We start from the raw sequence: 16,778 nt of genomic DNA, 5'->3' as shown, positions 1-16,778 counted from the left end.
TGTGACATTAAATATCGAAATTCCCACTTTGCAGGAGTGTTGCTAATCATTTTCCAGTACGTGAATGCTGTCCACAAATCAACTGTTGGACACAGCTGTTATTTGGGTTTTAATAGAATAGTACTCACTCCGTGCGCTGGTCTATTTTTTCTAACCATTAGGCCTAAACTGTTTGGAAGAGTGGCATACTTTATGTTCTAGGCATTTCTGTTTTCCTTCAATATTATTTTAAACAAAATCTGTTAAAGAGATTCACAATAATTTACCATATTCCGATCAATACCTTATAAAATGTTCCACTATGTTCCTTTGTCCTCCTGAAGGATGATGATTTGAACCAGCAGCAGTCCAATGAAGAGGTAGTTCTCGGCTCCACATTCTGGTTCGTCTCGTCGGAAGTAGTTCGTAAGTAGAAAGGCTTGATGGTCGTCACCACCCGAGACTTAACATAATTATAATTTTGCACACCTCTGTAGTCGTACGGCATGCTGTCATGACAATAGCTCGCTTCAAAGTGCAGATCGCAGTTTTGTAGAGTCGCCTGGCTGATACCTTATCAGGAGGAAGTGGTTGACGTAGCATTTGTAATACCGAGATTGTGTTTATTTTCTCCTCAATCATAACGCGGAGTACTGAGCAGAAAGTAAACGGCATAAAATCAATGGTTTCAACGAATATTTCGTCAAAATCAACACAGCAAGGACACTAACACACAGACCTACAAAACCACGATCCACCGAACTTCGGCAGTCTATAAATGAAGTTCGAAATTCCCGTACTCCTCACAATTTGAAAAGACAATACCATTGTGATCGCACTTCATGTGGAATCCGAACAACTATGATGTGACATTAAATATCCAAATTCCCACTTTGCAGGAGTGTTGCCAACCATTTTCCAGTAAGTGAATGCGGTCTACAAATCAACGGTTGGGCACACACATCGTCGCCACACGTGCGCCATTCCCTTATTACCTGGTGTTATTTTCTTGTTGGAGTCTATTGCATTACACGTTGGTCTTCTCAAACAACCAGCCCCTGTAATTTTCAATTAGGCAATGTAAATTATTTTAAGCAATGTTTGCAAATATTCTGCTTTGCTGGTAACGTGCATGGTACCCATGAATCGCTCACTTTGTCCGGTTCCATGGCTAAATGATTAGCGTGCTGGCCATTCGTCACAAGGGTTCTCGGTTCAGTTCTTGTCAGAGTCGGGTATTTTAATCACAATTTATTAATTCCGCTAGCACGGTGCTGGGTGTATGTGTTATCTTCATCATCATTTCATCCTCATCACGGCGCGCAGATCTCCTAAGGGTGTCATATCAAAATACCTGCATCTGGCTAGCCGAACTTGTCCTCTGACACTCCTGGCACTAAAAGGCCATACGCCATTTCATCATTCACTTTATTACTTCTTGTCTTCTCTCAAAAATATATTCCCTGTGCTTCAGGCTTAAATAGAGTAGGGGGTAAAATACAACTACTATGAAGTATTAATTTCATTTTCGTGGGATATCTGTTCTCCAATTCTGACATTAGCTTTTGAATTTCAGTAAATGTTATGAAGATAGTTGGCTTAAGACGAAGTTTAAGTGTTTCTCGCATCCGGAAGGTGTAAAATGAATATGTTATGCAGAAGTGGAATTCAAAGGAGGATATATTAGGTCGTCCATCACAATGGGGTGGGCATATTAAATAAGCAGTCTCTACGGAAATGGCCAAAGAAAGTAATAAACTAGTAATCACCAGGAAAAAAACCCACCGACTTCCCCGTCTCCATCCAACGGACGAGTCACCAACGCCCCTATATGGAGTGGTCTGGAATAGAACCCAGGCAATCTAGTTATTACAAATTGTCGGTCAATACAGGTATGTTGACGGTGATAACCCCCCCCCCCCCCCCAACACTAATGGGATTCGGACCGGCTAACCGCGGTGTCAAACCATAAAGACGAGACGCCTTGATCATCGCCACCAGACAGGCAGGCTAAAGATAATATTTTAATTAGAGCGCATACTGGTTGTGTACATTTCAGATTTTGACGTTAGTGGCTAAGCAACTTCGATCGATGCCCGACAGTCATTTTCCAATATTGAGTAATCAAAGTTCTATCATAAGATGGATTGATAAGATCGTAAAGCACGACAACTGGGGGCTAAGGTTGACATTCAAAGATAAAACAACTCTCCAATTCTAATCTATATATCGTTGTAAAATAAATAATCTTTCTAATGCTACGATATCGCTTTGTACAAAAAATGCACTTCATAGTCGAACATCAACGCCATTGAAAAAGTTAGTTGCATTTTGATGGAGATCCGTACTATTCTTTATTTCATATTACATGATTCTCGTAAGGAGATATCAGAAGCAGACATTCTGAGGTCAGGAGGATCTTCTGATTTTTTTCATAGATTCTGATTAACAGGGATTGCCTTATTTCCAGTTATTAATTCTGATATCCCAGGAATAAAATGGTAGCGCTGTCCACCGGAATAACAAGGTATCTAATAGAAATATTATTCCAAAAGAGTTCAGATGACGAAAAGTCCCAATATTACGTGTGCAAGTCATATTACTAACAAGTATAATAGGGGCACGAAAATCTGTAGGTACCATTAGTGAAAATGATAGAACAAGTTGCATTGTATGTGTGGAGTGACCACGATAAACAGAATCTGGAATGAGAACATTCGAAGGACAGTGAAAGTTACAGATATGGCATAGAAGATCCATTCTTTTTTTTTCAATTGGCTTTACGTCGCACACACACATAGGTGTTATGGCGATAATGGCATAGGAAAGGGGTACGAGTGGGAAAGGAAGCAGCCGTAGCCTTAATTAAGGTACAGCCCCAGCATTTGTCTGGCGTGAAAATGGGAAACCATGGAAAACCATCTCCAGGGATGCCGACAATGGGGGTCCGAACCCACCATCTTCCGAACGCAAGCTCACAGCTGCAAGCCCTTAACCGTACGTCCAACTCGCTGGGCCATAGAAGATCCAAGAAGTTATGCTCATATGGCATGGTAACATACGGAGGTACGAGAACTACGTGGGGATGAGGGTTTTGAAGATGAAAGTTGAAGATAAAAGGAAGAGGCGACAGCTTAAAAAAAGGATGTGTGGAATTAATCCTGGAAGACCTAAAGGAGAAAGATCTACAGGAGGAAATGACAAACGACAGAAAAAAATGGAAGAGGCTCATTAAAAACAGCGAGTCTGTAAGCTGGAAATAATAAATAAATTAATTAATTAAATAAATAAATAAATAAATAAATAAATAAATGAAAACAACAACAACAACAACAAGAAGACTGAAATCTACTAATAAAACCCACACGATTATCGAACTAGATCTCCACCTATTTTAAAGATAAGAAGACCCAGCCAACTTTGTTCATGGAGGTGGAAAGGGACCTACAGGAGATAGGGATCACTTATGAAGATATACAAGGACGCAACACACTCAGGAGGAAACTAAAAGACCACCAGGGTTTTCAAGAAAGGCCAAAGTTGAAGACGGGAAAGACGTAGGCGGAGGAAAGAAAAAAGCAACACCGGCAACGAATGAAGTGGTGGTGGTGATTGTTTTAAGAGAAAGTACAACTAGGCAACCATCCTCTATATAACACTAATCAGAGGGAAAAATGGAAGGAATCCGACACTTCGAAAAATGAAGATATCGGCCAAAGGAAGACAAGGGCCACGAAGGGCGTGAAAACGAAAGACTCCCTAGCCCTCGCAAACATAATAGCGTCGGGGTCGGAAAAAACAAGAGTTAACCAAAGGAGGTCGGATAGGATAGATGAATGGGAGGAGCCTGGCACAAGTAAGAGGAAGCAATGCCAGGACTCAGCTGAGGGCCCCGTGGTCGCCAACCCACACACACACACACACACACACACACACACACACACACACACACACACACACCAAAGTTCAGAGCTCCTGAGGCCCCTTTTAGTCGCCTCTTACGACAGGCAGGGGATACCGTGGGTGTTATTCTACCGCCCCCACCCACAGGGGGACAACGAATGAAGGAGCACTGGGCAAAGATCAAAGCCCCGAGGAGACAGCTGAAATAACGTGGTCCTTAGTAGGCTGATACTAACAAAGAAGAAGAAAGAATAAGACTGATGAACGTGCGTGGTTTCCCATTTTCACACCAGGCAAATGCTGGGGCTTCCTTCCCATTCCTAGGCCTCTCCTATCCCATCGTCGCCGTAAGACCTACCTGTGTCGGTGCGACGTAAAGCAAAATAGCAACAGAATAAGACTGAAATTATAGATAAACGTCCGGCTCTTTGGTTGACTGGTCAGCATTCTAGCTTTCGGTTCAGAGCGTTGAGAGGGTTAAATTCTCGGCTGGGCCGGGATTTTAGCTGTGAATGGTTAATTCCTCTGGCTCGGGGACCAGGTGTTTGTGTTCTACTTAATACCATTTTATTCGTCTACCGTAACACTAACAACCACCACAGAAACAAGCAGCAGTGAATCCCTCCAAATACGGTTGGCGTCAGGACGGGTATCCGGCCGTGTAACTGGCCAAATCCACACCTCGTACCGATTATGATTTATGATGGAGCAATACTTTCGTCAAAGCCACGGTCTTGGATATTTCCAAGAAAATCTGCCAATCCCCTTCAGAGATTATGGTTAACAAGGGCAAACCGGCCTACAGTTAGTCAGTAGCGACATCTCGAGAAAAACCTGTCGTGTTGTGTTGAGAATGGCGGGTATTAAACGTGTTCTTTGCTGAAAGACCACATAAATGTTGCACTGATCAAAGAATAAAGAGAAAAATTAAGCAAATAACTTAATAGGAATTATTCAAAACATACAAAAATAATTAGCAAAAATTTGTCGCATCTAATCCTGACGCCTTAGGTTCATGTCTAGTGAGCCTCTAGCAGGAGATTAGCTCATTCACAAGACTTTGAGACTCCAGAATGTTCCTATCCTCACAAAGGTAGCAGTGATCATGATCATCATCATCATCATCATCATCATCCGGTAGTTATTCACAATCACCCAATATAAGAAACAAGAAAATTATCATCATAGCAGAACCAGAATTCAGTCTAGGATCACTTCCCGTTTAGTAAATATTACTAAATATAATTATTAGCACCTATCTATTCTTAAATGTTCAGCCCTTCATAAGATGTTAATGAGCCTCTCATCGCCTCGTTAAGCAATCGGTTGGCATTTCACACCTGAGCACGTTCCTTCTCTCGATAATAGGAGGTAAGTTACCTCGTTCTTACCATCAATAAATAATTCACAGACGTTTCACTCACGCCATGTTTCATCAGTTACGTGTGACTGCAGGGAAATATATATTATGAAGTCTACAGAAAACTGCATTTAACAACAAAAGTTTTCATTTCGTACCCTGAAGGGATAGGGCGGGCCTCTTACAAGGTAACATCCTCTCTCAGGCAAGGCGATTTGAAACGGTGAAGGCGAGGGGGTTGGCGACCAAGGCCTATACTAGGAACTGTCCCGGCATTCGACTTAGTGCACGAGAATGGAAAACCACGGAAAACCATTCTCAGAACAGCTGAAAAGAGTTTTGCACAGTACAGGAAGTGTTATTTTTTTGGGGTTTGACTGCACAAATGATGAGATATCCTTTCTCCACGTATTACTTTTCTTTTGAAGTCGTACTACCAAGACATTGAAAATTAAAATGAAAACCTACAACTTGTTTTCCAGTCATTGACTGGGTCAGGGATGTAATGAATGAAACATATATAGGCTGTTATTACAATGGGGTCGCCACTCTCAAGGTGATTTTTATAAATGAGTGATATATGCTATAAAATGATAATGGAGATTGTTGCTGGAATGAAAGATGACAGGGAAAACCGGAGTACCCGGAGAAAAACCTGTCCCGCCTCCGCTTTGTCCAGCACAAATCTCACATGGAGTGATCGGGATTTGAACCACGGTATCCAGCAACTACCAAGACATTATGCATATTAAATTTATCAAGATAAGCGGGGATGTTTTAATGTATAGCCCGATACTTGGTTCATTTAACTTTCAAGCTTCCAACTAGACAAATCAGTTGTATATGCTGAGTTCCGTCCTACATTCAGAAATAATTACTGCCAGATAAAAACAAATTCTCATGAGAACACTAGCGTGATGTAGGTCACCAGAATGTTGTCATAAAGGATAAGAATATTGGGTCATGGAAAGAGAGAAGAGACAGACATACCAGAGTCCGTTCTAAAGGCGAACGTCTGATTCTACTGCGGATGGAGGAACAATACTTTGTTCTCTTTTTCATAATAATAATAATAATAATAATAATAATAATAATAATAATAATAATAATAAATTTGAAATGGATGTGTTTAAGTTTTGACGCAAAATAGTAAATGTATCTATTTAAATAATGAATACAAGCGCCTCATGGGAGTGATATCCCAGTTATCGCTCCTTCCCTCCTCTCCCACTTAACTGCGCCACTGAATGCACAGCAGTTTTCAGCTTTACAATACGAGGGTAGAAATGGCCGACGAGAAGATTCATGAACTGTAAGGTCGGTAACTTCCCCTCTATAATTGGAAGGAGTATCTAGACGGAGCCACGTACTGGAGGGGATGGAATGAAACAAGGAAATAGAAGGCGACCTCGCTACTATGGTTGCAATATTATGTTACTGGAAACCGCATAGCTGTTACCAAGTACAATTTGATGTAGAATGTGGAGCATAGAAATTGGGAAACTGAGAAAAAAAGATTAGGTTATCGACAAGGTAGAGCAGTGTGTTTTCATGACAAAGGAAGAGTTGAACCTGGATGCTAGTAAAATCTAGATACTCCTATGCTCAGTATCCACCCGAGATATAAAAGTAAAAATTAAAAACGATCAAGGAGTAACGATCTAGACAGATAGCCTATGTTGAAAAAGGCGTTCTCCAATTTCACTCCCACGAATTATGAAGTACAACTTATTTTATGAAGCTGAGAAGATCGGCATTAAGCCTATTGTAAATTAATTCATTTAAGTAGGCGCAAACAATGGAACGTCAATAGCGGGCTGCTCAAATATTATAACAAAATGTGCCGACTGAAAGATCCCCTACTATGCTTAAGGTGGTAGAACTTAATACCTGCACAATCCGTTGACATTTAAGGACATACTCTAACACGCAAGATCTGTGTCCGAAGCTTAACTGCATAATTCGTGCTATCAGTGTCGATTGACTGTCCGCTGTTAAAAGGGTATTACACATATATTATTTAATTAACCATTACAGGAAGCTTGAAATACCACGAGAAATCTACGCGATACCACCCTACTAATTGCTTGTTTGTTATAGTCGTTATTAATTCAAGTATTAACAGAGAATTTTGAACTTCCAGTGTTCTACTGCTCGTTCCCTGTGGCTGAAAATTTGATAATTTGAGACAAAGAATACCTGGCCTCAAGTATGTAGTGCCTTTCAAATGAACGCCCTCTTTTCGTTTCTTCTTTCCTCCCCCTGAAGGTAATATTTCCTTTGTAAGGACATTTCTTTTTTCTTTCTATTTGCTTTACGTCACACCGACACAGATAGATCTTATGGCGACGATGGGATAGGAAAGGCCTAGGAGTGGAAAGGAAGCGGCCGTGGCTTTAAGGTACAGCCTCAGCATTTACGTGGTGTGAAAATGGGAAAAATGGAAAACCATCTTCAGGGCTGCCGACAGTGGGGTTCGAATCCACTATCTCCCGGATGCAAGTACACAGCTGCGCGCCCCTAATCGCACGGCCAACTCGCCCGGTAAGTACGTTTTTCTCTGCCTTCATAATGTTAGACAGAATGATGAGTATCGGGAACATATTCTTAAAATAGCAACTACTGAGTCATGCATAACTATGAAATGCTTGTTTCTTTAGGAAAACTATTTTATTCTAACATTTAAGAAACAATTAATCTATAGAAGGTTTATATTATAAAGAAAGATATACAGAAACTTCGATCATATGTCTCTTTACTGACACAGCAGGTTACTGAGAAAAAATGATAGAAAGAAACAGATCTATTCCAAAGCTATAAAAGTAGGAAGATCACAATATGAAGATAAAAGTGGAATTCAAGAGGGCTAATTGGTACAAATATTCATTTATAGGAGGGAGAGTTAGGGATTGGAACACTTTGCTTAGGGAGATATTCAATAAATTTCCAAATTCTATTATTTAAGAAAACTAGGTAAACGACAGATACGGAATCTGTCACCTGGCCGACTGCCCTAAATGCAGATCAGTAGCGATTGGATTGGATTGGATTGGATTGGCTAACCAAAAGATGACGTCATTCTGAGCTCCGCAGAGGAAAACAAATGAAGAAACTTCAGCAGAATTTATTACACACCTACAACTCTAAGATCCAGAAATAATGTTGGGGAGAGGTAAGTTACTGTAGTTCAGCTACTATTAGTTCTTCGAGGGATCAAGGCTTAACGATCGACTGTTACCTTCGTTAGAGTAGTATTAGGTACCTGCCAGTCCACGTGGCGGAGCAAACCGTAATTCAGGTTGGTTTTCGTGACCGGATCACTATACCTCGTGACAGATAACTCCTCAGCTACCTTTACGACGACCGAGCCAACTCTTTACGTCCCTCAAATGTGGAACATTTTGCAATACATCTCCGAACTAGTTGTGGTTGTGTTAGCGAGTATTGTTTTAAAGGGAAGTACAACTGGCCAACCATCGTACCTTAACATTAATCAGATCGAAAACAGTAAGAGGTGCACGATACTTCGAAACTGAAGACCGAGAAAAGAAAGGGCCGGGCCGGGAAGGGCGCGAAAATGAAAGTCTCCTAGGTTAGGAACCTGATAACGCCGGGGTTGGACGAGAACAACGGTTAACCAAAAGAGGCCAGATAGGAAAGTGAGGAGCCCGGAACAAGTCAAGTGGAAATGAAAACAATGCCACACTCAGCTACGGGACCTGTGATCGCCACTCACGCTCCTGGAACTTCCTCTTTCAGTTTTGCAATACGTCTCGGTAACTACAAGGGAAGCACAACTAACGCACCACGATTCAGGTTGACAGCTTGGTTCGCCTCCCCCAAAGTGCCATTCTCGATTCGTTTCTGTCAAAAGATTCGAAGGACGATGCACATGTGCGAGGAATATACCGGTACTGTATTTCAGAATTAATTATTTGAATACATAGCCTATCATTAACGCTCCAGTTTAGACATGTATACGGGTCTTCATTTATAATCTGAAAGTATTGCTTTCGATACTGTGCGGCACTGCTGGTGATCACAGTATCTTTCACGATAAAAAGAACACGTGTTCATAGCGTAGTGACATCATAGTAAACAAAGACCACCACTACCACGTGCGGAAGCGGCACTTTCCCGTACTATCTAGTCTCTACACCATATGGCGCTATTAGCATGTGTGTACATCATTATTAATATCACTAGTCTTAAATGTCAGTTTGGATAAAGAAGTTATCAATGAGTCTACACCTAAACAAATCCTAAAAATTGTCCACAAGATTTATGTTGACACGAAAGTGTTTACATACCTTGAAATATTATATTCTAATGTATTTAGTGATTATGTTTCCCTCTTCAAAATAAATTCACTTGGGTAAAAGTATTACTGTATACGTATTATATCACAACAAAAGTTGGAAAAGTCATCCAAAGGTTTCACGTAATTCACGAACATCCCATACGAATTTGAAACATAACCACAATCTCAATCATAACCACAGCAAAGACACAGAAATCTGAAATCAGTGACAGGAGGGATTGGTTACTTACATGATAGATGATGCGCTTCCCATGGCGGTACGGCATACTGGAAGAAACCTTATAGGGACAGCATATTGCACTGGGCGCGGTTATCAAACCTTGACAGTAGTACCTTTCCCTGACTCGTTCCCTAAAATGGCGTCATCTGTATCGATCTCGGCTCTCATGGCACGCCTATTCTAACCCCTCCACTTCCCCTCCGCCAATTTTACAGACGACATACACGCACAATACGGTCTACACTAGTCAAATCTTGCATTTTCCTAATGCATTTTTAATACGAAGAATTTTGCAGATAGAAAATCAAGAGGACAGAAGTAAAGTCTGCCAAGAGCTCGTCATTCATCCTTAGGGAGTCACGTGTGACACGTCGAAAAATGTACAATGAAGAGGAGAATGGTACGTATCAATTGGAGGCAAGAATCACCTCGATATTTTTTCAGAATCCTGAAAGCCTTCCAGGAGCAGTGATGTCCACAAATAATAGTAATAATGTTAAAGAAACAAATTCTAAGGCAATAGCATGAGAAACAAGATGAAGACAACTTGAAACTTTTTTTTTTTTTTTTTGTTAGTTGCTTTACGTCGCACCGACACAGATAGGTCTTATGGCGACGATGGGACGGGAAAGGGCTAGGAGTGGGAAGGAAGCGGCCGTGACCTTAATTAAGATACAGCCCCAGCATTTGCCTGGTGTGAAAATGGGAAACCACGGAAAACCATTTTCAGGGCTGCCGACAAAGGGGTTCGAACCTACTATCTCCCGAATACTGGATACTGGCCGCACTTAAGCGACTTCAGCTATCGAGCTCGGTAACTTGAAACTTGAAGTCTGCTCTGACACCCTCATTCTCAGTACTCATCAATCAGTTCCACGTTGTAGGAATTGAAGTATAATGTGTGTTGATAATTTAACGCCACTGATGAGCAAATAGTACTGCACTCTATCCACTATCCTTTGAACAAATGAAGTTACCAAGGCACTTCGAACTGAAGTTGCCTAATGCGTCTAGTGACGTCAGGTGCACATGGCATAAAGACCAGTGCGTAGTCCAAAATAATATTATAAAAACTATAGTATATTAACAGTCTTTACTTTTTGCGGATGATGAGAGGAAATCCAACAGATAGCCGCCTCTATTAGGGAATCTAATCGATCGGCCTCCTAATCAGTTCAGACAGAACACTATTTAGGACAGTGGCCTTTTTGTGCAATGTTTCATTAATATTTTGACATAAATGTCTTATGGCTGGGGGTAATACGAAAATGTACGTAATGTAACGCAACAAAATGTGCGACGGAACTGTAACCATAGCAACCGTGCAGGCAGTGATGTAAGGTATGGATGGTCAATGTTACCTAGCAACCGTACAGGCAGTGATGTAAGGTATGGATAGATGGTCAGACAATGTTACCTAGCAACCGTGCAGGCAGTGATGTAAGGTATGGATAGAGGGTCAGACAATGTTACCTAGCAACCGTGCAGGCAGTGATGTAAGGTATGGATAGAGGGTCAGACAATGTTACCTAGCAACCGTACAGGCCATGTCTTATGGCTATTTGCCATCTGAAATTAGCAGCCGTTGATGGATGGCCATGACCAGAAGACATACTCATGATCATTTTATTTTCGCAAAGGGGTGTTTTTTCTCTTCTCACCCGGTTAGGCGACTAGGGAGAGAGTATTAATTTATTGTAATCGGCTGGAGATACATACAATACATGCAGTTAGTTGTTTATAATACAAAATAAAAAATATCAACTAACAAAATTTTACAAAACTAATCAAAATATATTTTATTCGTACATCGTCGCCGTTCGGGCAAAAGGTCATATCTCCTAATGCTTTTCGTATCCATTACTTACCTTAAGACTGGTCATGCCTCCCAGCCACATTTGGATATGCAGTCCATCAGAACAATTTTCGTTGTGTTCATTTTCGTATGTTTATGTGTAAAGGAAAATCATCCTTAAGTAGGGCCTACATTATACGACAGGAATGCGTAAATAAGTCATGTAAACGTACATTCCTAGAGTGCGGTATGGTAATGAAAATGAATTGTTTTTCTGACAGAATGCAGACTAACAGATGTGTTAGAATAAATACAGGCACTGCAATGGGTTTATAACACCTTCAAGAACAAACTATGGTAAACTTGATATACTCTTAGAGCTTTTTCCCTAATGTCCTCTCCAAAAATATATAGCTAACGGCGTGGACGATATATCGTAACTTCTGCTTGGACGGATCTTTAATAATATTAAACAAACTTAGAATTTTGAGACATTTCCTAGACTTAACTAGCTCATAAGGTACCCCCCTCATGCATAAATTTTCTACTAGCTGTATACATATCCGTTTTCACCTCCTTTAGATTTCTTTTCCTACATCGCTCTGATAATATAGTAATAGTTCTGCTGTTATCCCTAGTTTTTTCTACTGTTTAACAACTTAAGAAAAGTGTAAAATTCAAGTTTATTTTACATTATTTTTCATGTTTATATATTTCTCTGATTTTTCTGTTTTTTTTTTTTTTCAGTATTGTAGTAGGCATGCCTAGTGAATGAGAATAGCGGTCATACCGACGAGATAAGGGCAAGAATAGGTCAATTCAGAAATGTGTTCAAAAATGAGAAGAGTCGTCTGCAGCAGGTACCTGAGTTTTAACGCAAAAGTTCGAATTTTGAAGTGCCACTTATTGCCAACCCTGTGTACGGAATGGAAACATGACCCTGAAAAATAATGTAATGAGAAATATGAAACCTTTTAACTGTGGGCGTACAGGAGGATTCTGCGAATGAGCTGGATGATCCGGGTTATCAGAAGAATGGGAAAGAGGAAATTCTGAATGCAGTGAAGAGCAAGAAAATGCAATGTCGGGAGTGAACAGATTACAAGATCCAAATCGGATCTGATATCGATTCCTTTAATTAAGTCACTCGCCAGTCTGTTCAAACTGCCTCAGGTAAGTGTTTCTTTCTCGAAATCAACAGTTTCAAGATTTCGGGAGTTGTTCTTTTTCTTCTTGTTTAATTTTAGGGTCGATTACCTTGACGTAAAGTGACTCAAACAAAACAACATGACTTACAAGCGAGTTCCAGCATACTTCTCGCACTCTGTGACTTCTGTTTTGTTTGTGAGAGTCCACTGGCCTTAATGCTTTGTGCCTACTAATTTATCTCGTTATCATCGCGCGTTTAATCGCGTGCTCTTGTGATGTTCCGACTCACGCAAGCGTGGAAGTGGGTCAGTAAGAGATTGGAAGGACTCCTTTGCCTTCTCATCTCGCAGTCAAGGATTGGTTCTGGATCAGATAAACTAAGAAAATTATAGATGGATTGAATGTAGACTGTATTGCTGGCGTGATGACAATGGTCTGATATTACGAAAGAACGGAACGTTTGTATTTATTTATTTATTTATTTATTTATTGTTCAACAGGCATTTCTGCCCACTTACAGAATATTTCCATTTGTTATTTCTAATTTTATAAATAATTTACAATAACAATTATTGCTAGGATTCTACATCCTATGATGCATTTTGCCAAGGTTACCTACTACAAGTAGTTCAGTTTTAAAACTCCATTTCACAATGATTTCTCACGTAATTCATATTAAATTCATCCCGTCCTAGAAAATTTTCGCAATCACCCGAAACAAGCAATTTACCTCGTTTAAAATATATCACACACACACACACACACACACAATTCCAACCTTTCCTTACTGTTCAACCTAAGTCAATGTTGTAAAACTTAGGAGTTACAATAATTTCTTCCATATTTTCTGGTTATGGCTTATTCCTCCTGTCTGTAAAACTATACTTATGTGCAGAAAATATTCTTTCCGCATCACAGGAAGTGACTGGACAGAATTTAAAATTGGACAATAAGATTTACTTCCAAATTACCATCGAAACCTTGAAGGACCTCATGATCTTCTACCAGCTTTTTAGGTCCACCTTACCCCACCACAACTCGCTCTGCGCATTGTGCATAACGTTACTAAAATTACCACGGCATTACTGCCTTATAATTTAAAATAGGCTGCTGCATGCTGTGTGTTTTACAGAAACCCAAGAAACTTGAAAACGTTGTTCGCAGGAAGAAATTATAAATATGCATTAAGAATATGCTCATTCCGTCTAAACCTGCACAGTTGTCCAATATGTGTACATATAGGCCTATGAACAATAAACATGTTTCAATTGTCTCCATTTAAAATGAAACATGTAATTACTAAGTTTTATTAAGATATGCGGCTGCATTAAAATATGCATTCCCAGATATTTCTCAACACTAATTATTCGGCCATGAAATCAGTAGAACGATCGTAAGTATAAAATATGTTCGGCCTGTACTTACACACAGGCTGTAAGTTTACAAATTGACCATTCTGATGATAATTTTTACAAGTTGTTTTAAATATAATTTTGGAACATACTATGAAAAGCACTGAAAATAATAATAATAATAATAATAATAATAATAATAATAATAATAATAATAAACATAATATGTTTTTGAAAAGCGTTTACTTCATGTCAGCCTGCATTCTCTACGACAGATAAACTCTTTGATAAACGGTAAATAAAAGAGGTTGTTACATGGTTAAGCTAGGGATCGTTGGGCAAGCTAGTATGAAGTATAGTCTTCTGTTAAGTCTTCAAGTGTTTCATTCTTGAAGTATTTCTAAATTGTACCACATTATTTGAGCTTGTAATATTAAGAGTTGCTCATCCTTTCAATCTTCACAACTACAACTTCGTGGACGCAGGGGCTTTCATCTTGGAAGCGGGGGATGGCGACCACGGGCCACCAGCTTCAGTGTGGCATTGCTTCCGCTTGTGTCAAGCTTCTCATTTTAATCTTTCATACCTGACCTCCCTTGTTCTTTTCCGACCCCAGTGGTAATAATTCACGAGACCCATCGTAGCCATTCCCTTTATTTTTTAAGGATTGGACCTCTTCCTTTTCCCTCTCTGATTAGTAAACTATTAATAGAGGACGGCTGCCCTGTTGTACTTCCTCTTAAAACAATAATCATCACTACCACAACTATATTTCGTGAAGTGAAGCAGCGTCAGAAAGTACGTTTCTACGCCCCACAGCAGCTACCACTTTATTCCTACAGTATGAGCCTCAGTTCAGTTGCCGGTTATTTCCTACACCGTGTCTGGTCGAGTGAATGATGCAATAGATGCCTGACCCATAATAGGCGATAAGCTTCCGTTGAGCGACAAACGCCATTGCTTTTTACACGTCAGTAATTGACCATTTTAGTGCATTTCATGGCTTCTGAATTAAGTGTTGAACACCCTATTCTTACGTGTTGTAGATCTTTAAATGCAATTGACATCGAAATTTGGAAGATTCATGAGGCTGAATTACAGAGAATGAACCGGAATATCATCACTCGCTACAACGCTTGTTTACTGGCTGACGGAGAGTATTCTCAGCACTTACTCTAATTAGGTAAATTCTATTGTTTTTCAATCTGATTATCCATTCATCGAAGTTGATGGGTTTTCTAACAGCGTACGCGACCGCACGCTCGTTTGCCGAAAAGCAATGAAAGCAATAAAGACTGCAATCTTTGCGGGAATCGTCCTGTATAATCTCATGGCATGGTCTGCTCCATACCTCAAAGTTTTAAGTTTTAGGCATCCAATAATAATAATAATAATAATAATAATAATAATAATAATAATAATAATATGGTCTCAGATATTATAGAAGATGGTTGCCTAGCTGTACTTCCTCTTAAAACAATAATCACCACTACCACCATATCTCGGATATTATATGCAGACATTCTGATTTGACGCCAATCAGGCTGCCTACCTGTCGATTTTGACGTTCCGTTTTACTCTACCTGAAGGCAGAGGAAGCAAAGCTCTATTGGGTGACCAATTACCAAGTTTTAATTTTGTCCCTCATTACCGGTGGCAGCGGAGATAATTGACATGCTAATATCAAACGACATAGAATGCTGAATGGACTTACGTCCACCCTTCAAGAATCCGACTACTTCTACCAAGTTTGAACCTACGGTCTTGAAATCTGGAGACTGACCGCCTACAACCGATCCACAGATCGAGCTATATGGAAAATGATAACGGCATGCAATATTTAAAACGTTTATTGTATTCACCTGAAACGATATGAGTGTATGATAATGTAGGTTACTCGTATTTAATGTCTTATCAGACCTAATTGTAATCATTATGGAAATATTTCACCTCCCATGTAGATGCAAATCCTGTGCACGCCCACAACAAATATATCTACAGGTTACATTGTTTCTGAAAAAAAAAAAGTGTTCCAGCGAGGAACCAACAGAATACCATGCGCTTATTCCTTTTTGAGCGACTGTAAAATCTGTAAGATATAGAGAAAAATTAAAGAAAAATCTCAATTTCGCGACGAAAAACCATGAAATAAATAACCCGTCGAGTTAATGGTATGCCTATCTTATTCTGGGTACCTATGGACTAAGTTATCAGACATTCTATAATCATCAACACTTCAGTCAAAGGCATTATTTAGTCACTAGTGGGGTCCTATTTCCAACCGATAATCATCTGTTATTTATTATTGAGATTCATAAATCATCTGTCATTTATTATTGAGATTCATAATGGCTGATAACAAAATTACAATTAGGAGATACCATCTCATTTACAACCACTTCAGGGATATCAGTACTGACGTCGCTGAGAAACGGAAAAAGGAATGTTTCTGATACATATGTGCCAATGAAAAGTAATGACGATGCGATGGGAGGCGATCTACTTGAGTTGAGAGCTTGATAATGCCAAAGGAAAATTACACAGCACACACATGATGCAAGTAGGGCAGAATCTAAATTAAGAACTAGAGATATGTCGAAAGCGAGAAACGCTAGTATTTGGATCTCCGTTTATAAAGGTCTTCTTATTGGCTATCATCTCACGCATGCTTTTAATGTAATTAATTTGAATTTACTTTA

General features: G+C 39.7%; 1 protein-coding gene across 7 annotated transcripts in view; it reads right to left on the bottom strand.

The window, feature by feature from the left end:
- Positions 1-16,778, bottom strand: part of LOC136877476 (calpain-B) — a 653,760-nt gene that overhangs the window by 192,876 nt on the left and 444,106 nt on the right. Inside the window, exon 1 of one of the 7 annotated variants that reach the window (XM_067151548.2) lies at positions 284-496. The exons of the other annotated variants lie outside the window; for them this stretch is intronic. Coding sequence (XP_067007649.2) covers positions 284-487 — 204 coding nt within the window. The 5' untranslated portion in view covers positions 488-496. Of the gene's footprint in view, positions 1-283; positions 497-16,778 lie in introns of those variants that run through there. 7 annotated transcript variants of the gene reach the window in all.

Source organism: Anabrus simplex, chromosome 7, assembly GCF_040414725.1.
Source record: "Anabrus simplex isolate iqAnaSimp1 chromosome 7, ASM4041472v1, whole genome shotgun sequence".
Classification (NCBI taxonomy): domain Eukaryota; kingdom Metazoa; phylum Arthropoda; class Insecta; order Orthoptera; family Tettigoniidae; genus Anabrus; species Anabrus simplex.
Note: the sequence above shows the minus strand (reverse complement) of the source record. Positions and strands in the feature narration are given on the sequence as shown.